Source organism: Stomoxys calcitrans, chromosome 4 (assembly GCF_963082655.1).
Source record: "Stomoxys calcitrans chromosome 4, idStoCalc2.1, whole genome shotgun sequence".
Taxonomy (NCBI): Eukaryota; Metazoa; Arthropoda; class Insecta; order Diptera; family Muscidae; genus Stomoxys; species Stomoxys calcitrans.
In genome coordinates this window covers 155,699,395-155,724,273 of record NC_081555.1, presented here as the reverse complement: position 1 = coordinate 155,724,273, position 24,879 = coordinate 155,699,395, and the positions used below count along the sequence as shown (strand labels likewise).

At 37.4% G+C, this 24,879-nt stretch overlaps 1 protein-coding gene across 4 annotated transcripts in view; it reads right to left on the bottom strand.

Moving 5' to 3' along the window:
- Positions 1-1,700: 1,700 nt before the first annotated feature.
- Positions 1,701-24,879, bottom strand: part of LOC106096050 (hsc70-interacting protein 1) — a 36,628-nt gene continuing 13,449 nt past the window's right edge. The window contains exon 3 of one of the 4 annotated variants that reach the window (XM_059367466.1): positions 1,701-3,714. In XM_059367466.1, coding sequence (XP_059223449.1) covers positions 2,780-3,714 — 935 coding nt within the window. In that variant the 3' untranslated portion in view covers positions 1,701-2,779. The other 3 variants (XM_013263572.2, XM_013263570.2, XM_013263571.2) reach the window with 3 other exon arrangements.

Genomic DNA, 24,879 nt, shown 5'->3' with positions numbered 1-24,879 from the left:
ATATATATATATATATATATATATATATATATATATATATATATATATATATATATATATATATATGAGAGCTATATATTAATCTGAACCGATTTCCATGAAATTCACCAGTAATGTCAAGAGTCAAGAGAAAATCATTCCTGCTACATTTTGAGAGAATCGGTTTACAAAAGACCATTTTTTGCAATATTACTGCAAACCGGACGAACATATATATGGGAGCTATATCTTAATCTGAACCGATTTCGAGCAAACTTCTCACATACTTTGACAATCGTCGAGGAAAACGTTGTACAAAGTTTTGGGAATAATATGGGTCAATAAATGCGCTTGCAGTGGCTCTGGGAGTGAAAATCGGGCGATATATATATATATGAGAGCTATATCTAAATCAGAACCGATTTCCATAAAATTCACCAATAATTTCGAGAGTCATAAAAAATAATTCCTGCCAAATTTCGAAAGAATCGGTTAACAAATGACCACTTTATTGCATTAATACTGAAAATCGGATGAAGATATATGTGGGAGCTATATCCAAATCTGAACCAATTTTTTCCAATTTCAATAGGCTTCGTCTCTAGGCCAAAAAACATGCCTGTACCAAATTTTAAGACGATCGGATGAAAACTGCAACCTGAATTTTGTACACAAATTAATATGGACAGACAGACGGACAGACCGACAGACTGACATAGCTAAATCGAATCAGAAAGTGATTCTGAGTCGGTATACTTAGTAATGGGTCTCTCTACCTTTTGGGTGTTACAAACAAATTCACTACGTTATAATACCCTGTACCACAGTAGTAGTGTAGGGTATAAAAATATTGTGGTAAATAACTAAAAATTTTATAAAAGTAGATTCTATACTCTTTCGACAAACAGGCCTGATGTAATTTAAAATGCAATTAACTTATATATCGATCGTTTTCGTCAAATTTGGTTATCAAATATATAAACGAATTTTTGTCTTCGACAAATGTAATGCAATTTTGTAAAAATTTCGACATTCGTCTACGCCATCGCAAACCGGAATAAGGAAGAATGATTTTTATTTCACGTCGTTAACCTCTGCGCCACTGTAGCTCAGAGGTTAGCATGTCCACCAATGACGCTGAAGGCTTGGGTTCGAATCCTGGCGAGATCATCAGCGGTGGTTTTCCCCTCCTAATGCTGGCAACATTTGCGAGGTACTATGCCATCTAAAACTTCTCTCCAAAGAGGTGTCACACTGCGGCAAGCCATTCGGACTCGGCTATACAAAGGAGGCCCCTTATCATTGAGCTTAAACTTGAATCGGACTGCACTCATTGATATGTGAGAAGTTTGCCCCTGTTCCTAAGTGGAATGTTCATGGGCAATATTTGCATTTTTGATCTCTTTTCGCGGTTACTTTTTTAAATGATAGATTTTAAAGCAAAAAAACGTGAAAAACGAACATAGAATCAGACTGAAAACAGCATAGAGAATTGTACTACTGGGGCACAGCTACCGAGCGACGGTATATGCACAATGAGGTAATTTGCCATTTCTATGGATACTTGAATATATCAAAGATCCGAAAAAAGGTGATGCCTACCTAAGAATTTCCACAAGTTAAACGCTTCTGAACATTCTCAAGAGAAAGACAGTCTGAAAGCCTTTCTGTGAAAAAGCCCATTGCCCTACTCGAGCAATTCCATATATAAAACGACCATATTATATTTTCAATTTAACCAATTGTTCAAATTTTATTCTCACTAAATGCTACCATTAAAATATTATCAATTCCCATTCAATAGGAATTACAGTTGATAATGAGTAAGTCTTGTGAAATGCATATCTTTAGAAGCTAATAAGGTTTTTAACAATGCCATATATTTTTAAATAGATGCTGATTGCAATATTCAACATTTCTTTCTGGTTCTTCAGCGTATTATTGTATTAGTTAGAGTTTTTCAAAGTAAAGCCTAAATAAACAGGAATATAAAAGCAGGTGGATGGGATAAGAGAGGACTTAGATTGAACCAACAATACAAAAAAGGAATATTACAATAAAAACTATGCTTGTTAAGCAGAAAACTTAAATTGAAACAAGAATAAAAAACGGATTAGTTAAAACTAAGTGTATTAACCATTTGCCAGTTTTCAAAATTGTATATGAGACTGAATCAAGAGTTTTCAGTTTTGGTAATCGAGCCTTAAATTAAAGCGATCGAACAGTATTCAAGGTTTATGTAGCTCTTGACACCCATTAGGAAATTCCTATTCAAGGACCGGGACCGTGTATAATTTCTTAAGTATAAGCAAAAAAATTTCATGTCCAATAAATAGGTATGTATATCAATGCAGAAATGGGGATTTCTATAACAAATTTGCTTGTTGGCAACGCAACTGAATGGGTTGCATAATCGACCCATAAGAGTCTTTTTCGATATTACTTTTACTTTGGCCTTAGAAAACGCTTAAATGACATATCATATCCTTAAAAACGCTTATAGCCCATATGCTGCTCTTCCACAGCTATAGTTCTGCCAATGTGGCATAATTAGGCTTTGCATGTTCTATTTTTAACTATGGATGTTTTCAATTCACCTTATCTCTCATATGCAGAACACGATTCAATCTTTTATACAATTCTAATATTATGGGTCAAACGGCTATTCAATTCAGTCATACCAAAAGTTACAAATTATAAGGAAACCAAGAGAAACCATAATTTCATTACAATGAAATATGTATGTGTTTGTGTGTTTATATGTATGTGTGTTTGTTTTCGATGAAAGCAGCAAAATAATTTAATCCAAACCATCATCAACAAAATCAGGTTTTTTAGGAGCAGCCTTGGGTTCATCCGCTGCTGTAGGAGGTGGTGGAGCTGTGGCGTCTTCATCATCAGCAGCACCTGGAAAAGCACCAGGAAAGCCGGGCACACCTCCTGGGAAACTAGTTTTAAATGTGTCAATGAGCTTGGAAATCTTAGGATTCGACTTGTATTTATCAATATTTGCTGGATTTTTTACAATATCTTGCAATGCAGCCATTACTTCGGGATCATTCATGGCAGAAAACACATCACCCATTTTCGAGTCGCCCATACCAGCCATACCCGGAAATCCCCCTGGGAAACCTCCGGCACCTGGAAAGCCTCCGGCACCAGGGAAGCCTCCAGCTCCAGCTGCTCCTGGAAAGCCGTCGTAGGTACTTTTTTGTTCTTGTCGTGCCTTTTGACGTTTAGCTTCTTGAGCTTTACGCTCATGTTCAGCTTTTTTTCGTTGTTGCTTCAAGCGGTGTTGCTCGATTTTTTTGGCATTTGGTGTTACCTCACGCAGCCATTCATCGGCCTCCTCGTCGTAATCCAATTTGCAAGCCTGCCTCAAGTCTTTGGCCGAATTCTCCCAATTACCCAACAAACGATTTGCCCGACCACGGAATTTATATGCAGCCGCCGAATCACAATTGATTTCGAGTGCCTTATCACAATCGCGTATGCAGGCATTGGGTTTTTTCAATTTCAAATAGGCTTGGCCACGCTTGGCGTGGAATAAGGCATTACCGGGATTCAATTCAATGGCCTTGGTGTACAAATCTATGGCCTCTTGAAATTTTTGTTCGCTGTAAGCAGCAGCAGCTTGTGAACGCAGTTCACTGGATTTATCAATTTCTTCCTCCGTGGCGGTTTTTGAAGAATCACCCATAGGCTGATCAATGTCATTGTCAGGTTCAATGACACCTGCAAAAAAAAAAAAGAAAACAAAACAACGCGTTTAATAAGTTCTCAATAAACATAAACAATTGATATGCAACATGTATAGGGTTTTCGAATAGAGGTATTCACAGAAAAATTCATATTTATGAGATAAATGATCGGATATTTATTTCAGAATAAAGAGGAGGGTATTCCGTTAATAATGAAAAAGGACATCAACCAAATGGCTACAACTACAACGCTTACAAGACCATATCCTTTTTTTAATTCTCCATAATCAAATCGCAAAGTGGCTACCCTGTGTTCTCGACAGTCTCACGAATTCTATCTTTGAGTTCTTGTATCGAAGCTGGACTGTTGGCCTTCCTCCTAATCCTTCACGTGGCCCCAAAGGAAGAAGTCGCAAAAAAAGAGCAATGGTTTGGTTGCTTTTTCGCCATCTTATTGAAAGATGGCCATAAAAATTCATTAATTCGATCATAAAAATTCATTAATTCGATCATAAAAATTCAATAATCATCTCTCGATAGCGCATTCAATCACTGTAACTAGTGATCCAACCTCATTTTCCAAAAAAAAAAAAAATCTGTTGTTCTCGCCGGAATTCGAACCCAGGCGTTCAGCGTCATATGCGGACACGCTAACCTCTACGCTACGGTGGGATATATTCTCGATCGGATCGCTAATTTTTGTTAATTTGCAAATTTTCAAATAGTAGGAACATTGCCCATAGTATCGATAGAAATAATATCAATCGATATACGACCAACAACTAGAATATCGATAATGCCATCGATATTTTGCCAGCCCTAATGCGACATTTTAGCTGTATTGGGGTTCGACAAGAACTAAAAAATGCTTTAGTTTTGCAACTACAAGTTGTTCACAATTTTTGTAGTGAATTTAAATGCGTTATTGAAGCGAATACTTGTTAAATGTTAAAGAATAAAGCCTCAAAAGTTACAGCTACCGAAATGTCGGGTGATTCAAAATCGCACCTCATGGAAAACCCTTTATAATCCAGCACCCGAAATTCGATTGCCACATATAATCTATAAAATATTAACTGAAATCTTTCTTGTTGCCTCCAGCTTCTCATCTCTATCCACTGCAAAAACATAACTCTCACATTCCTCTTGACAATTGGTGATCCTCTTGATTTCATTATTCTTCCCATTCTATCAACGGCATTGCATGCATTAAAGTCTGAACCCAATCAAAGAGTCAAGAGTCAGCGTCAAGTTGTTTATATACGAAACAAAAAACCGATGACGCTGGCATAAGAGGCCAATGGCATGAGAGTCCCCTATGAAATGCTCGTAAAACCACTTGGCGCTACGTTTTGATTGAGTTGAGACTCTTATAAGAACACACCATTCTTATATAGATATAGGTATATAGGCATTGACACGAAAGCAGTATTCTCATTGTTATGAAATTAGCTTGAATGACCAACTAATTTTTTAGAGAGTTATTTTCATTAACAATTGCGCGACAATCTCTCCCTCTCTCTCTCACACACACACACACACAAAAACTTCATGCTAAACCATTAACTTACCTCCAAATAAAATACAACAATTAAAGTCTTAACACTTTACTTATCTCCAATTAATAGGTATATCAAAAACCTTCCACTCACCATGCATGAGATCGTTAAACCTACTCTCATTCTAACTCATCCAAGTGTGGCATGCTAAATCTCCCTTATATTAATATACACATGTCGTATATATGCTGATGATTTTCTATTTTATTAAATTGTAAGTCTCAAAAGTGTGCTCGAGTTAACATATGGTCTTTACTCGGTTGAGTAGAGAGTAGAAGAGATCAGTTCTCTTCTACTCTTACGCTCTCTCTCTATCTTTGACTTCATCTAAGACTTAGAGCATAAGCTGCTGAGTGAAAAAGCGCGGGGGCTGATCCAAGTGATGTTGTCACTCAGAGGCATAACGGATTTCTCTCACACCAATATGCCCACATAATACACTCACTGCCAACACTTGGCAGTGAATTTCTCAGTCCCTCGCTCAATTGACACTTTGGCTGTGTGTCGAATATTAGCAAAGTTGTAGGGATAGTAAAAATATAACGTTAAGTGTGGTGTATAAATTTTGAGTAGCCTAGGGGCTAGTAAGATTTTTGACAGCTCAGCAAATTTTGACGTTTCATTGGGCAAAGACCCATGTCAGTAACTGTATAATTCATTTGCGTTTTGGTAACCAACTTGCGTGTGGCATAACTTAGACCCCTATATTGTGGGCAGACGTCACTAAATTTAAACGACTTATTTGGCATAAAATATATAAAATTATTGTTTATTATCATTTGCTCGGGATTCTAAAAGGATGTTATTTAACAATAATGGACAAAAGTACAGTTTTGTGTTTAGTAGTTTATTGAAATGATGGCAATGCCGTTTAGTGATTTTTCTATACCGGCGGCTATAGTTTGTTTGCCTGGCATGAGTTTCGTTTATTATTTTCATGTAAACAATAGAAAAAAACCCCCACCCCCAAAAACCCCACCTCACAACCTACCAAATATATATACACCAATCACGACAATATTGGACTCAAATGAAAGGTATTTAAGATTAGAAAACGTATCTGATATCCAATTGTCGGACCAAGTGTTTGGGGGACCACCCCAACTCTCAAAACACCCCTAAATCTGAAATATTTACCGACCATGGACTCAAATGAAAGGTATTTGCGAGTAAAATACGAATCTGATATCCAAATTTGGGACAAAGTTTCTGGGGGTCCACTCCTCCCCCAAAACTCCCCCCAAACAGGACTTATTTATTGACAATGGCTGTATGGGGCTTAAATAAATGGTATTTGAATGTATTGGGTTGCCCAAAAAGTAATTACGGATTTTTTAAAAGAAAGTAAATGCATTTTTAATAAAACTTAGAATGAACTTTAATCAAATATACTTTTTTTACACTTTTTTTCTAAAGTAAGCTAAAAGTAACAGCTGATAACTGACAGAAGAAAGAATGCAATTACAGAGTCACAAGCTTTGAAAATATTTGTCAACGCCGACTATATGAAAAATCCGCAATTACTTTTTGGGCAACTCAATAGTATACGAATCTGATATCCAGATGTGGAACCAAGTGTTTGGGGGGCCGCCCATCCCCCAAAGAGGACTGATTTACGACCATAGTAATATGGGCCTCAAATGAAATAGCTTTGGAAGTAAAGCACAAATCTGATATCAATATTCGGGAAAAGTGTCTACGGGGCCACCCCACCTCCATAACACCACCCAAATAGGAAATATTTGCTGACCATTGCAATATGAGGCTCAAACAAGAGGTATTTTAGAGTAAAACACGAATCTGATGTATATTTTCAAAGCCAAGTCACTGAGTGACCGCCCCATCCCCCAAAACACTCCCCAAACCGGTCATGTGTGCCGACTATGGAAAAATGGAGCTCAAATGAAGCGTATATGGGAGTAGACCATGAATCTGACATCAACCTTAGGGACCAACTGTCTAGGGACGTCCCACCACCATAACAAACCCCAAGTAGGACGTATTTGCTCACAAAGACAATTTGGGTCTTAAAGCCCATACCCCAAACCGGACGTATTTGCTGGCTTTTTCAATAAGGGGTTTAAGTAAATGGTGTTTGAGATTAGGACCATTGCAATATGAGGCTCAAATAAAAGGTATAAGTATAGTAAGAGTAGAACACGAATCTGATATGTGTTTTCAAAGCCAATTCTCTGAGTGGCCGCCGCATCCCCCAAACCGGTCATGTTTGCCGACTATGGAAAAATGGGAAGTATATCATGAATCTGATATCAAAATTAGGGACCAACTATCCCACCATCATTACAACCCCCAAATAGGACGTATTTGCTCACCAAGACAATTTGTGTCTTCAAGACAGTGGAGCTCGATATTCATAGTTTTTAGGGCCCATACCCCAATAAGGGATGTAAATGAATGGTATTTGAGATTAGAAAACGAATTTGATATCCAATTTTGAGGCCAATGCCAATATGGGGTTCAAATAAATGATATATAGATATCTGAGAATAGAGCATATATTTTCAGGGCTTAGTGTTTGGGGGACCACCCCACTCCCCAAAACACCCCTAAATCGGGCATATTTACCGACCATGTCAACGTGGGGCTTAAATGAAAGGTACTGGGGGCAGAGCAAGAATTGATATCCACTTTTGGGACCAATTTTCTGGGGGTCTACCCCTTTCCCAAAATACCCCACAAATAGCAACTTTTTACTGACCATCGCAATATGGGGCTCAAATAAAGGTATTTAGGAGTAGAATACGAATTTGATATCCAATTGTAAGATCATGTATTTATTGCATCACCCCTTCCCCAAAACATGCCCCAAAGGGTAAACATTTTTCGACCATGCCAATATGTGGCTCAAATGAAAGGTATTTGAGATTAGAAAACGAATTTGATAACCAATTTTGGGGCCATGTGTTTGGGGGACGCCTCTTCCTGTAAAGAGCACGATGCTGATATTAGCTGCTGAGTAGAGCACGATGCTGATATTTGTTCAGGGCTAAGTGTCTGGGGGACCTCCTCACCCCAGAAAACACCCCTCAATGGAACATAATTGGAGAAAATGTTTCAACTATGGCAATATGGGGCTCAAATGAAAGGTATTTGAGAGTAGAGCACGAAATTCGTACCCACTTTCGGAACCATGTTTCTGGGGGTCCATACCACCTCCTTAACCCACCAACCACCACCTTGGGGTCCCTCCTAGTATCCATATAGAAGTCTTTTAAGAATGAGCTACATATAACATCCAAGCTTAAATGACCTCAAACCCTCTGAGCGAATTCATACACCAAAATACAACTTCATAAAGGATTTGATTAAATCTTTGATTTATTGAAAACAGATTAAAGCTTTCTAAATAATGAAGATGTGGATGCGGCATGTGCCTGTGGTAAGTTACTTTCGTATAAATTAGGATTAAACTCATGACGCACCCCAGGTGCTGTTTGATGATATATAAGACTGGTGGGGTTCAAGGATGAATCTATGATGTTTGCATAGTTTAAGGGTTGATTAAAATTAAACGATGACGACGACGACGACGCGATGGATGTTGATGCTAATGACGGAACTGTTGACACAGCAGACTGTTGTTGTACAACTACCATATTTGGGGAATCTGCTGGAGAATTTGCTGACATCTCAATGGCGGCGGCTAATGGTAATGATGAGGCCGCCGGCGGCGCCTGAGAACAAGTGCTGGTGGCATCTACAGCTTGAGGCTGCTGCTGGGAGGGGGGAAAACGTATAAAACTTTCCGCAGGATTGTATATATTAATATCCAATTTCTCTCCACTTGGATCCAGCCACAAGCCTCCAGGTTCGTCACCCGTATAATGAGATACAGTGGGATTCAATTTCATGAAACCTCCGCCACGCTTGGGCTCTGGATTGCAAAGAAATAAAAGGCGAAATTCTTCATGAAATGTGCGGTAGTAGTAGTGAATAGATACATATTTCATATTTTGCGCCATACACATCTCCTTGTATTCCATGAACATGCGTTTGATATTGAGCGAATGATGGAGATAACGTGATTTACTTTTTTTATTCGGTATCCAAGTGGGATAAGAGTTAATGTGATCGGTTATGGTCTTCTTACGATCGGCACCAATTTTATTATGGGCCGGATTTTGGCCCCGTCGATCCACACCCGTGTAGTAGCCGGTTGTTTTGTCAGCGAAATCGATGGCATTTGTAATGAAATTGCGATTTATCGACAGGGTGGCCATCATGAAATGTTTACAAACCCTTTTATTTTCACCTTGTAGGCCAGTACGTAAAAAGAATCGCGTGTGGTAGGCACGAGGTGGCCTATTTGATTTGCGAAATTCCGGTGTTGTTTGGGTCTCCACATCTTTGGTCTCTATGCGGGCCAATATGAAATCTTTTCGGCGTTTGTAGTCCATGGACCAGAATATATCACAGATTTGTTTACGCTCCTCTTCGGTGAATTTCGTATGACACTTATGAATGCAACGTTCAGCACATTTTATGGGCTTGGGATTATGTTCTGGCGGCGGATCGCCCGGCTTTCGACGCACCCGTTTCTTTTTGGGTTGATTGAGGGATTTTTTCATTTTCTCCTCATTGGGATCGATTGTTATCAAGTCGCCAGTTTCGGGATCTAAAAATTGTTGAATTGTGGCCGTCTTTTCCTTAGGCTTGTGCTGCTTCTTTTCCCCATCTTCTGGTTGTGTTGGTAGCCAAGGTTTCATTTCCATTTCAGGCGTTGGTTCGTAACCTTCCAGGGCCTTTTTGATGGTGTAGCTGGTGATGCACAATGTAGATTGGAAATATTTGCGACAGACGCGTATTAAATTTGTTTCATCCTCGTTGACGTTGTCATCCATGTTCAGGTAATAACAACAGTTGTTACCACGACATTTAGTGTTTTTGCGTTTGAGACGTGTATAACGTTTGGTCTTGGTATGCTGCCGTATAAAAACGGTTCTATCATCCTCGGGCAGAGACCAAAACCGGTCACACATGCCACGACGTTGGTCTTGGGTAAATTTCTGGGTACATCTTTGCTTGCAAATTTTACGACATTGCTCCATGCGGGGTATTTTGCGTTTTTCCTCTTCTTTGTAAGGATATTTGCGGGGACGTCCACGCTTTTTGGAAAGCAAGATGAGGGGTTCGTCATCATCGTCATAGTCATCGTCGTCGTCGTCATCATCATCATCATCATCATCTTCGTTGTCGTCCTGGTCAACATCTTCGCCAGTATATATAAATTCCTCGTCATCATTATCCGCACTGGGGATTTCAAATTTCGCATCATTGCTTTCCATAGAATTTGCACAAAATTCTTGAGCATATTGTCGCATCTCTGCCACAATTTCTTTATTATTGCTAGCTGCTTGCAATACGAATGCTTTACTCTCCAACTCTGCATCTTGATCTTGAGCAGTTTCCATTTTAATCTCTTTGTCTGATGATGTGCACAAAGGATCATCTCCCGATGACTTGTGCTTCAAATGAGTGGAAGACTCTGAGGATTCCATTTTAACAAACACCTTGCTGTCATGTGCCTTTTTCAGTCGTTTGGCTCCATCTCTGGTTTTCATGGTATTGCCTTTTTTCTTTGCCATCTTTGCTATCTTTTGGGCTTTTGATCTTTTATTAGACGTTCTCTTATTTTTAACAATTTTTGGAGGCTCTTCATCGAGATAAAGAACATTTGGTTCTAATAATTGCACGTTGATTTCTGCAAACATATGGCAAGCAAAAAGCACTTATCAAAATTTCGGAGGTATTTGAGTGTGGTGCTAAATTTAAGAAATATTTTCTTTTTTTTTTTTGCCAATAATTTCATCAAGAATTTGGAAAAAACATCAAAAATTTGTGTTGATTACACTTAAATACATAGAAATTCATTATTGAATGGGTGATAAAGAATTTTGGCCCAAAGTAAGTTTGACAGGCCCACCTCAAAACTATCTCCCAAATTTCTAAATAACTTTTTGCTTGCCCACACCACCCAATTGTCAATAGTTCACATAAAGGAAAACTCTCCATATACAGGATGAACCATCAGCTTGCGTATGTTTTTGCTATTTGCATCTGAACTTTAGACAAACTTAAAGCCTTCTAAAAATTGATGAAGTGGAGGCGGCATGAGCGTGTGGCAGATTTCCCTCGTACAAATTCATATTAAATTCCGATTGCTGCACCTGCACCGTCGATGTTTGGCATACGAGATTAGTATGATTCAGAGTGGGATCAATCAAATGGGCGTAGGCAAAAGACTGGTTAAATGCAAGTGATGTTGTTGGCGGACTGGTGGTATGAGCCAAATTTGATTGGTTCGTAATGCTTAGGCTGGAGGACTCGGCAGAGACCGATGGTGGTGGCAGTGGCGGCGACATTGTTGCTATTGTTCCCACATCAGTGGGCGGATTCAGATGGCCCCCAACAGTAGTTGGTAGTTGTGGTGCCGCTGCCGCTGGCATACTGATAAAACTTTGTGCGGGATTGTGAAGACTTAAGTCTAATTTATCTCCATTGGGTGCTAACCACATGCCTCCCGGCTCTTCCCCTGTATAATGCGATATATTGGGATTTGCCTTGAGAAAGCCTCCTCCCCTTGAGGGCAGAGGACTGCTAAGAAAGGACAGGCGAAAATCATCATGGAATGTTTTATAATAGATGTTGGTGGAGACGAATTTCTCAGCTTGCGCCAAACACAGCTCCTTGTATTGCAAGTACATGCGTTTTATACTTAGGCTATGGTGAAGGTAACGCGTTTTGCTCTTTTTACTTGGAATCCAGGTGGGAAATGAACCAATGTGATCTTTTATAATTTTCATGCGCTCTGGTCCTATCTTATTGGCAGCCGAATTAAGGCCTCGACGATCTAGGCCTGTATAGTGGCCGGTGGTTTTGTCCGCAAAATCTATGGCATTCGTTATGAACATGCGGGATATGGACAAGGTGTTCATCATGAAATGTTTGCACACACGTATGTTCTCCCCCTGCAGGCCAGCACGCAAATAGAAGCGAGTGTGATAAGCTCGCGGTGGACGGTTGGATTTTCGAAATTCTGGTGTGGTTTGTACCTCAATATCTTTGGTCTCTATGCGAGCCAAGATGAAATCTTTTCTACGTTTATAATCCATAGACCAGAAAACATCGCAGATTTGTTTGCGTTCCGCCTCTGTGAATTTTGTATGGCACTTGAATATGCAACGCTGTTGGCATTTAATGGGTTTGGGATGGTGTTCGGGCTGAGGTTGAGCTTCGCCACCACGTTTGCGGGATTTGGTTTTTTTCTTAGATGCATCACCACCACCACCACCACTGCTAATATTAGATAGTTTTTTCATTTTCTCTGCTTTGGGATCAATTGTGACCAAATCACCTGTCTCAGGATCAAGATATTGCTGAATCTCTTCAGTTTCCTTCTCTTTAATTTTCTTCTCATCCAACTCTTGCTGGTGCTGCTGATCTTTGGAGGCTCTTATAATATTTGGTTTTTCCAATTCCGGCTCATAGCCATCCAAAGCCTTCTTGATGTTATAATTTGTTGTGCACAAAGTTGATTCGAAATATTTGCGACAAACACCCACTAAATTTTGACTCTCCGGCTCGTCCAGAAAAAAGCAAAAATGTTGGCTAACACTTCTGTTGTTCTTGCTTTTGCGACGTTGGAAGCGTTTCAGCTTTGTTTTAGTGCGTTGTCGTATAAATTGTTTCCTTTCTTCCTCGCAGAGGGACCAAAAAAGGTCACAAAGGGCACGTCTTTGCTCTTGGGTAAATTTTTGCTGGCACTTTTTCTTGCAGGCATCACGACAATGTTCCAAGCGTGGTATTTTACGTTTACTGGGCCTGCCTTTTCTACGAGCTATCATTATTAGAGGCTCCTCGTCGTCACCATCATCATCATCATCGTCGTCATCGTCATCATCATCTTCATCGTCATCATCACTATTGGAAGTATTCGGAATAAATTCTTCTCCATCATAATCGAAATCGTCGCCTTCATCATCATCATCATCATGGGATTCTTGTTCGTCCTCAAGTTTCGTCTGGCATATAACGCCTGCGCCTTCGCGAACCTCCAAGCCAATGTTATCCTCCTCGCTGCCAATCTTCTCAATTGATGATGAATATTTTAAGTCACTTTCGGAAATTGCATTCTCATACGATTTAATGTCCGCAAACTCTTCGTCCTTGTCCAGTATATCCGCTTCGGTTTTAATCTGTTTATTTGAGGTATACAAGGGATCACTTCCTGTTGCCTCCTCCTCCTCTTGTGCTCGACCCTCGACCGCTTCACACAAATTGGAGTGAGATTCTTTTTTAATAGCCACTTTGCTGCCTTGGATCTTTTTGCATTTTCTTATATTTCTTTTCCCGATTTTCGACTTTTTCTTTGCCATCTTTTTCGTTCTTTTTGCTTGTTTGACAATTTTAGGCGGCTTTTCATCGAGGTACAGAACATTTGGTTCTAACAATTTAACGTTGATTTCTGCAAGCAAAATGGCAAGCAAAAAGCACTTATCAAAATTTCGGAGGTATTGTGTGGGTCAGGCTAAATGTTTGTGTTAAAAATTAATCTCGTAAGAACGAGTAGATTGTGTGAACACAGCAAATATGAATATGAGTTTTTAAAGTACTAACATCATAGATGCTGCTATAACTTCGGTAATAACTTAAAACATAAGTAACCGGAAGATCTTCTCTGAAAGATACAATTTGAGTTTTACAAAAAAACAAAAACTTCAATATTTGTAGCAGTTGTAAAAAACATCTCCAATTTCGTTATTTTTAAGCATTTTGGTAAAGTTAATACATGGAAAACTGTCATTGGACATATTATTTTATAATAAAATTCTTACGCAAATCTGCAATCATTCATTTTAAACAAATGAGGATGCACCCTTTGATATTTTAAATGAATGATGTTCTTTTATTTTCAGTTATTTTACACCTTTACTTTTAATAGAAAATTCAAAAAAGTTCGAATAACCATTTATGATTACACATATTGTGAATGAATGTTTTATGTGTTAGAATTAGATCAGCACTATCGATAGTTGGACATTTTGGGGTCCACGGGCCCGAGCCCAAAAAAACTGATTTCATATTCGGGTTCTTGGGGTCAAAATTAGGGGGTATGCCTACATTTTTTTTGCGAACTTTTGTCGAAAAACATTTGCAAAGTGCATTTACTGCGGAAAGGAGTACAAAACCAGCGAAAATAGTTCAAACTTGAACGATTATTTGAGGAGATACCACTCTGACTTTGAAATGCATGTCTAGATTCCAGCACTCTATTTCAGCGGATACTGACAACATCACATCGACAAGCACTAGTTGTAGATCCAAATCCCCAAATCGACAGATCGGTCAATTTGGGAGCTATATATAAATATAGCCCGATAAGAACCATATTCGATACGGATATCAATGGCTTTATTGAAACCCCCTTTTCAAATGGCAGCGAAATCGGGTAATAAATGCGCCTGCTATGGGCTTTAGGCCATAAATCGGCATATCGGTATCCAAATATAGTCCTATATAGCCCATTCAAGAACTTAACCTACCAATTTTTAAAGTCTGTAGAGTGATTACAACAGACGGACAGGCACTCGGGCATCGCTTAATTGTAGAGCTGGCAAAAATCGATGGCATGGAATATCGATTGATATTTGTCCTATCGATATGATCGGCAAAGTTACATTTTTTGCAAAATTGGACAAAAATAAGTGATACCATACCGAATATATCATATAACACACATTGCTCCTATATAGGGCGCGATTTTCATCTGATTGGGCTAAAATTTTGCTCAATGATTTCTCTTATGAATTCCCAGACTTTATTAAATTTGGGTCATCGATCTCCTGATTTTTATTTCTGAATATTGTTTAATATATAGGTGATGGAAATAAACGATAGTTAATTTTATCGATATCGAAATTTATCATCAAATATATAGAAAATATCGTATGTTGCGATTATCGATAGTTTGCCAGCTCTACTTAATCGTCTTAGAATTTTACGACGATGAGAAATAAATGAATATATCCTCTATCCTATGGCGGTGGGTATAAAAAAGCTTTAATTACAAATCAACAACCAAACAAATATGTATTTTATGGTGGACGGGCTATCGTCAACTATCGATAGGACTATCGTCAACTGTCGATGTTTGTAAAATTACTATCGTCAACTATCGATAGTGCCGACTATCGATAGTTCTCCACCTCTAGTTAGAATTTGTGCATAAGAGAATTTAATAAAACTCATTTTGACTTCCTTTTTGGAACAGTAGTGAAAAAAAATCCTTAGAATATACGGCTGATATAAATTATAGTCGAGCACTTAAAAAAAACAGCAAAATTTTAAGACTTCTACAGTTGGTAAGCTGAAAAAAGGAACATTTTTTCGACTATTGGGACTATTGATGTAGGCAGTTTTTTGAAAGGGAAGTTTTGATTCAGAGTTGTTGTATTTGCCTTAATAACAAAACTTGTTAAATGTTTAAACAATGGGATTTTAAAAGCTCTTGGGTGGGATGGGGTTACTCGAATTTTGGCATTCCGTTTATTACACTGTCAAATATTGGTATAAGACAACCTTAAAACGCCTGACTCTCGATTCCCATGTCCGATCTTGATGAAATTTTAATTTTTATTTAGAGCTTTTATATTGATGTAGTAGTTCAAAAAAATAAAAACTTTTGAAAAACAATTTCAATAAAAATATATTTTTCATAAGCCACTATGATTTGTCAACAACAAAAAAAATAATTTTCCTCATATTTTCTCACCATGTAGCGAAGAAAAGTGGATTTTAATGACTTCGACATAAAATCGTACCAAAGTAGTAGGCTTATCGCTATCATTTTTTTATTAATATACTAGCCAGCAAATGCAACAAGATATTAAACAGGTTTCTCAATCCAAATTTTTTGAAAATTTGTTGTTTGATGTTTCGAACCAAATTTTTCCCCAAAACATGACCTTTATAGCGGGAAAAATTTTTTATACTAGTTTCATCCGTCCAATTCTTCCTAAGTCGAGCTAGACAGCTTTTTTCTTGATTATTTTTCTACCCAGTGAACATACTTGTTATGTATGAAACTATTTGAGTTGAAAAGAGCAATGCTCAGTAAAACTCTTTTTAAATCAGAGACAATCATTAGCGAAATATCAAAATATGGTTTTGAGAATTTTCTCCATTTCCAGATAATTTCCCATAGAAATAACTTTTTCACTTATGCAATTTCAGTTGCATATAAAAACAGAATTTGTGGTTTGAAAACCTTTTCAATTTAGTGGTATTTTCAATTAAGCGATTTGATTCAATGGTTCTTTCCATTAAGTTTCACTTAAGCGGTATTTCTCGCTTAAGCGTATTATGCGGTTTCCTACCCTCCACCATAATTTCGTCATTCCATTTGTAACACATCGAAATAGTGATCTGGGTCCCAACAAAGCCTAAACAATGTATTGGGTTGCCCAAAAAGTAATTGCGGATTTTTTAAAAGAAAGTAAATGCATTTTTTATAGAACTTAGAATGAACTTTAATCAAATATACTTTTTTTACACTTTTTTCTAAAGCAAGCTAAAAGTATCTTGACTTCTTGAGCCTCTAGAGGACGCAATTAGAATACGATTCGGATGAAATTTTGCATGAAGTATTTATTTCTTGACATGCAACAATTATGCCAAGTATTGCCTAAATTGGCTCATTACCTGATATAGCTCCCATATAAACCGATCTCTCTATAATAATTCTTGAAGCTCTAGAGGCCCCAATTTTTTCCCAATTTGGTTGAACCTGTCCATAGCCTGACATAGCTCTCATATAAACCGATCTCCCGAGCCACCAATAGGGCGCAATTCTTATACGATTTATCCGAAATTTTACACAAAGACTTCTACTATGGTCACCACCATACAAACCAAGTATGGTCCGAGTCGGTCCATTATCTGATAAAGCCCCAATAGCATAGCAATTCCTATTCATTATCCTAAAAAGTACTGTAAAACAAAGAACTTGAACTTGAACTGATTTTTCATTGCTCGCAAATAATTTTGTTTGCCCGAAATCAGCTGATTTTCAGATTGTGGCCAGTGTCGCCGTTTTTGGTAGGTTCCTTCCAAAATTGGTAGGCTTTTATTCTCTGGATAGGTTGGTAGGCTGAGCTTAATTTTTGGTAGGTTTTTCCAACATATAAAAACAAATTTAATCACTAAATAAATAGCCGGGGATAGCTTAAAATTATTTCACTTCTTGTCGTTTCTGTGTATTCGTTTAGAGTGCAGAATAAAACCATGGATGGTCGAAGGGCCAAATTCTGTTGCAAGGGATCTCATTGAATAAAATTTCAGGAAAAAGGTAAAAGTTCTGATATTGACTGTAACTGGTGAGGTCAAGGGATCTGTTCCAAATTTCATAAATTCTGGGTAAGAATTGCTGCATTCAATCAAAAACAGGGCTACAAATGCGGTCAAATCTGGTCCATACTCAGATGTTCTAGGGTCCATGCATCTCATTGCAACGGTGAAAATGGGTAGCAAAAGCTCTTTTCTGGTTTCAACCCCTTAAACCTGGAGATTTTTCTTAAATTTTGGTAGGAAATAATTTTCTTGAGTGGCCAAAACTGATTGTGGCATAGAAAAATATGACAATTTTAGTCAAACATTTTCCTAATGTAACCAAAACTTTAGGGAGCTTTCTCTTTGTTCATGTGGCGGCTACGGACGCTATGTTATCCTTGATACAGGATACATCCTGTTAAACTATTCCTGCTAAAACCCATTGGAATAAAAATATCTCTGGTAATAGAAGTTACATAGACCTCCATACGGATGGTTCCAAACTAGACGACCAGGTGGGCTTTGCGGTGTACTTTGAACAAACAAGAACTGGTTATATCGAGAAGTTATCCGATCACTGTAGTGTGTATAAAGCTGAGATCCTTGCAGTTCAAGAAGTGTTGGAATGACTCAGATATTCTGGTGTGTTCTGTGAATCATTTGCACTCTTCCCCTCAAATTAATTTGTTAGTCCAAATTAATTATTTGTTGTAAGATCCTTTTGTGGTTTTATTTAAGAAATTTCATGCTGAAAATTTTAAACTTTCTTAACGTGATAATAAGCAAAAAAGTGAAAAAAAGGGAAAAGTGAAATCCAGAATACACACGATAATGTCTTAACGAGGATTGGCATAAATATCTTTTCAGATAGCCAGACAGCCATTTAATATTGGGTTGCCCAAAAAGTAATTGCGGACTTTTTAAAAGAAAGTAAATGCATTTTTAATAAAACTTAGAATGAACTTTAATCAAATATACTTTTTTTACACTTTTTTTCTAAAGCAAGCTAAAATTAACAGCTGATAACTGACAGAAGAAAGAATGCAACTACAGAGTCACAAGCTGTGAAAAAAATTGTCAACGCCGACTATATGAAAAATCCGCAATTACTTTTTGGGCAACCCAATATTTAGGAATTTTATTTCTGAATTCAAAAACCGCTCTCGACTGCCGCAGATCCCCAACAAGATGGCCGAACAGTTCAAAATTCACTTATTCTGGGTGCCGGGTCAAAGAGATATCCCAGCAGACGAGCTTGCGAAACTAGGAAATATCTTACATATTACAGAGGAACAGGAATCTGTGGGTATGCCTCTAGTGATATGTAGGCTGCCTTCAGGATCAGGCTCGAAAGGCAACGAATGACCCGTGTTACCGTTGTGCGACTAAAGTCGGAATTTCCGTCCTTTTTAGAGTCAAATAACATTTATGCGACCTTTTGAAATTGACACTTCTTTGAGTCTTTTTGCTTAAATGTGAATCATTGGCGAAAACTGGACTTTTTAGGTTAGGTAAGAGTGGCAATCCTTTACAGACTCACTTAGACAATTTTAAGTCCCTTGTGATACCACAGTAGCGACAGACCAAGGTTTCTGGGGGGGAATCGAACCCACGACCCCTGCACTAGTAATCAAAATACACTACCAACTCAGCTACCGGCTCGACTTACTCAAGGTGATTTCGATTCTGAAAAAAATGTTACACTTATACAGGACAACATTTTGCAAATGTCGCCCCAAGCTTGACATTTGCTGCCAACTTTTGAGCGCATTTTGGTAATAATTTTATTTTTCTCCTAAGCAAGCAGCTCTGCCGTAAAAATTAAAATTTCCAGCAAAAAGAAAAGAATTAACAGAAAGAAAGATACACATATTAGAAGCTACGACTGTCATATTTTCCTTCTTGGAAAAAAAATAATGCATATTTAGAAAAAGCAAACGACGCAAACTGCATTCCATTGAGAGCAGAACTCTGCTTGCGACAGTTTCTTAGGTAATTCTCATTTATCTTTATTCACAAGCGCCACCAACCAGTCTATGCGTGAAGTTCAAATTCTTATGTGCCATTGAGAGCAGAATTCTGGTCTAATCTAGGCTTAAAAAGGTCTGTCGCAGTTGCTGGCTGCAACAGACGTCTCAGTCATTGTTATGACAGGTGACCGTCTGATCGGAAAACATGCTGACAGACAGACTGAAGGTTGCAAGTTACGATTTCTGCAGAAGCTGTAACGAGGTTGAGGAAAATGCGTCTATAGAACATCTACTGTGTGTGTGAGTCCTGCACTGATAGGCATAAGGAGTTGCACTTGTGATTCTCATTTGGCGGATATGAACATTTGCAAGTTGTTGGGGTTTTAAAGCGAGTTGGATGGTCAAAGGCGGGAACTAGAAGGCATCTTTCTTCGCCTGTTCTTGTGGAATTACTATGGACGAAAACGTCTAAGTGACTTTTTTCTAAAGACAACATTTCAATGAAATTCTATATAAATACAAAATTTCAGTGAATTTTTCTCTAAACACAAAGCTACAACAATATTTTCTTGAAAGACATAATTTAACATTTTTAAAAACGTTTCACATTTAAAAATTTTTTGTTTGTCACATTCAATGTTTGACCATAGTTCATTCATTATGTAAAAGTGGGTTTCCTATTACATTTTTAAATAAAATGTGTTGTGTATATGCGTTTTGGTTTTGCTTATTTATTAATAAAAATAACTATGACCTTCTAAACAATGAAGTTGATGTAGATGAGGCTTCATGGGCCTGTGGTAAACTGTTATCGTATATATTAACGTTAAACTCATGTGCCGCTACAACGGGTTGACACAAAAAGTTCGAACTTAAGGCTGGTGGTTCTATTATATGCACATAGTTAAGGGGTTGATTAAAACTAATAGTTGAAGTTGTTGTAGTTGTCGACGTTGGCATAGTTGTTATTGTTATTTGTGGTTGAACTAAAGTTGGCGCAAACATTTTTGTATCACAACCATCATCATTAACTGATGAATTTGCTGCCGGCCTCTCTGCTAATGCCATCGATGTGTAAGGCAATGGTGAAGATGTTGTTTGTTTGATATTCAGAAAACTTTGCGCAGGATTGTATAGACTTAAATCTAATTTCTCGCCATAAGGATTCAACCAAATTCCGCCGGGTTCTTCGCCGGTGTAATGTGAAACATTGGGATTGGCCTTGAGAAAACCTCCTCCTCGTTTAGGCTCTGGATTACAAAGAAATGATAAACGAAAATCATCATGGAATGTCTTGTAGTAGATATGGGTGGAGACATATTTCTGCTGTTGGGCCATACACATCTCTTTATATTCGGAGAACATGCGTTTTATGCTCAACTTGTGATGCAAATAACGTGTTTTACTCTTCTTATTGGGTATCCATGTGGGGTATGAGGCAATTTGATCTTTTATGAATTTCATGCGATCCGGACTTATTCTGCGTGGTGTTGAGTTTTGCCCACGCCTATCAGCGCCCGTATAGCAGCCGGTATTCTTATCAGCAAACTCAATGGCATTTGTAATGAAATTGCGGGTAATCGATAGTGTGGCCATCATGAAATGCTTGCAAACTCGTATATTTTCTCCATTTTTACCCGAACGCAAATAGAAACGCGTATGATAGGCACGAGGTGGTCTATTCGATTTGCGAAATTCAGGCGCCCGTTCAGTTTCCACCTCTCGGGTCTCTATACGAGCTAATATGAAATCTTTTCGACGATTGTAGTCCATGGACCAGAAGACATCGCAAATTTGTTTTCTCTCCCCCTCTGTGAATTTTGTATGACATTTATGAATGCAGCGTTCAGCACATTTGATGGCTTTGGGATTGTGTTCGGGCAATGGATCCCCAGGCTTCGGTCTTACTCGTTTTTTCTTAGGAGTGGCTATTCTGATTGTTTCTGCATTTGCTGGGCACTTAGACTTCTCTGCTTTGTGATCGATTGTTATCAAATCCCCCGTCTCTGGATCTAGATATTGTTCTATGGCTTCAGTTTCAGTTGTATCTTTGGTTTCACCAACTTTGCCATCCACATCATTTGTCTGTAATGAGTTTTTGCCAACATACTTGTTATCCATTTCCACTTCGGGTGTATAGCCATCCAAAGCCTTTTTTATTGTATAGTTTGTTAAACACAAAGTTGATTCAAAATATTTGCGACAAACTCTGGTCAAATTGGTGCCACCATCTTTGCATATCAACTCATTGCCGCATTGTTTCTGTTCCTCCTCATTTTCTTCATTTGGTTTATTGAGTTCGTCCAAATAGTAGCAATAATTGTTACCCCTACTTTTGGTCTTATTGCGTTTGAGTCGCTTGTAGCGCTTTGTTTTGGTATGTTTGCGTATGAAGGCAACCTTGTCCTCCTCCGCCAAGGACCAAAACTCATCACACATGGCATTACGTTGTTCTTCGGTAAATTTTTGAGTACATTTCTGCTTGCATATGTTACGACATTCGGCCAAGCCCGGCATTTTATTGGTATCCTCATATTTGGTATGATATTTACGGGGCCTACCCTTTTTCCTGGCCAGTCGTATAAGAGGTTCATCATCTTCATAATCATCTTCAAAGTAATAATCTTGCTCACTTTTGATATCATGGTCAACTTCAGCTCCCTCATCATCAGCAGCTGAGTAGTATTCTTTATCTTGCTGTTCTTCCGAATCGCCAACTCCCATATATTTAATATCTTCAGCCGGATCCTCCCATTTTCCTAAATTACAATCAAATTCATCAACACAGCTGGCTTTTTGATCTGGATCCATTTCCATTTTAATATCCTTTTCTGGTGTATATAGAGGATCCTCACCCAACACCGTTGAGGAGTACCTATTTCGGTTTCTAGCTGCATATTTGTTAGAATTTGATTGCATTTCCTTTTTAATGGTCAACTTATGCTTCGACTTCCCCGTTGTGGCTCTGGTGGCAAGAGATTTTTTCGTGGTCTTCATTTTTTTCTTGGAAATTTCTCCTCTTCTTTTCTTCGCTAATTTTTGATTTTTCACAATCTTGGGTGGTTTTTCATCGAGATATAGAACATTGGGTTCTAATAATTGAATATCGGTTTCTGCAAACATATCGCAAGCAAAAATCTCTTATCAAAATCTCGCAGGTATTCATGGTTGAGGGGCTAGGCTAAATTTGTGTTAAGATATGTGTCTTGAAAGGGGCTTTAGTGAAAAAGTGTAGCCTTTTGTTAGCTGTACCGTTAATAACAATAGAACAAAATCGTAAATATTGAGGAGAGAGCCTCTTCCTTATTACACCTCAACATCATTTCAATTGCTTGTGCTGTATAATGGAACTATTTGCTGTCTCCCAAAAAGTTTTTTGAGAAATTATTTCGATGCATTGATATCGAAATATTATGTTTAAAGAAAATTTCATCAAAAATTGAACATACATATTTAAAATTAAAAAATATTAACGAATTTTTTCTATTGATATATTGTCTTTAGAAAAATTATAGTGATTTTTTTTAGATTACATTAAAATTGTAGCTCCTGACCTCAAAGTGGTCTCAGAAACCAAAATTATTTCTAATTTCTTTTAATTTTTTTAAATTTGTTTTTTTTTTAATTTTTTTATTTTTTTTTTAATTTTTTTTTTAATTTTTTTTTAATTTTTTTTTAATTTTTTTTAATTTATTTTAATTTATTTTTTTTTAATTTTTTTTTTAATTTATTTTTTTTTAATTTTTTTAAATTTTTTTTTAATTTTTTTTTTTAATTTTTTTTTAATTTTTTTTTAATTTTTTTTATTTTTTTTAATTGTTTTGCTGTTTTTTTAATTTGTATTTATTTTTTTTTAGTTTCTCAGGAGTAGTTTTTTACTGTAAAGCTTTTTTTTCTACATAAACTAAAATCGATGAAGAGTAGTTTTATTGTAATCTCAGTATATAGGCCTTACCTAGCTTTAGATTGCAAAATTTGCTAATAAATGAAATGAAAATTAAATTTATTATTCTTTTTTAATTTTTATAGTTTTGTATATTATTCATTTTTAATTTATTTAGTTTTATTCATTATTATTTTTTTTAATTTTTTTACTTGTATATATTATTGGGTTGCCCAAAAAGTAATTGCGGAGTTTTCATATAGTCGGCGTTGATAAATTTTTTCACAGCTTGTGACTCTGTAATTGCATTCTTTCTTCTGTCAGTTATCAGCTGTTACTTTTAGCTTGCTTTAGAAAAAAGTGTAAAAAAAGTATATTTGATTAAAGTTCATTCTAAGTTTTATTAAAAATGCATTTACTTTCTTTTAAAAAATCCGCAATTACTTTTTGGGCAACCCATACTTTACTTAAAATATATTAAAAAATTTTTAATTGTTGTTTTTAATTTAATTTTTATTTTTAATACCCACCACAATAGGATGGGGGTTTACTAACCAAGTCATTCCGTTTGTAACACCTCGATATTCTGATTCTTTCTAGCCACGTCCATTCGTCCGTCCGCCTGTCGAAATCACGATAGTGGTCGAACGCGTAAATCTGGCCGCTTGAAATTTTGCACAGATAGGTCGTTAGAGATTGCATATGGGCCTTATCGGTTTGGATTTGGATATAGCTCCCATATAAACCGATCTCTCGATTAGATTTCTTGAGCTCCTGAAAGCCGCAATTTTCAATCGATTTGGCTGAAATTTTGTATGTGGAGTTCCGTTATGACTTTCAACAACTGTGCCAAGTATGGTTCAAATAAGTCTATAACCTGATATACAAATGCAAATTTTGCCCATGAATATTCTACTAAGGAACAGGGGCAAACTTCTCACATATCAATGAGTACAGTCCGATTCAAATTTAAGCTCAATGATAAAAAGCCTCCTTTTAATAGCCTCACCTCACATAGCTCCCATATAAACCGATCTCCCGATTTGACTTCTTGAGTCCCTGGAAACCACAAATCCGATTTGACTGAAATTTTGCACAAAGTGTTCTTTTAAGACTTCCAACAACTGTGCCAAGTACGGTCCAAATCGGTATTTAACCTGATATAGCTCCCATATGAACCGACCTCCCGATTTGACTTCTTCAGCCCCTGGAAACCACAAATCCGATTTTACTGAAATTTTGTACATAGTGTTCTTGTTCCAACAACTGTACCAAGTACCGTCCAAATAGGTATTTAACCTGATATAGCTCCCATATGAACCGACCTCCCGATTTGACTTGTGATTTGTGAGCCCCGGAAAACCACAAATTTAGTCCGATTTGGCTGAAATTTTGCACATGGTGTTCACTTATGACTTCCAACAATCGTGTTATGTACG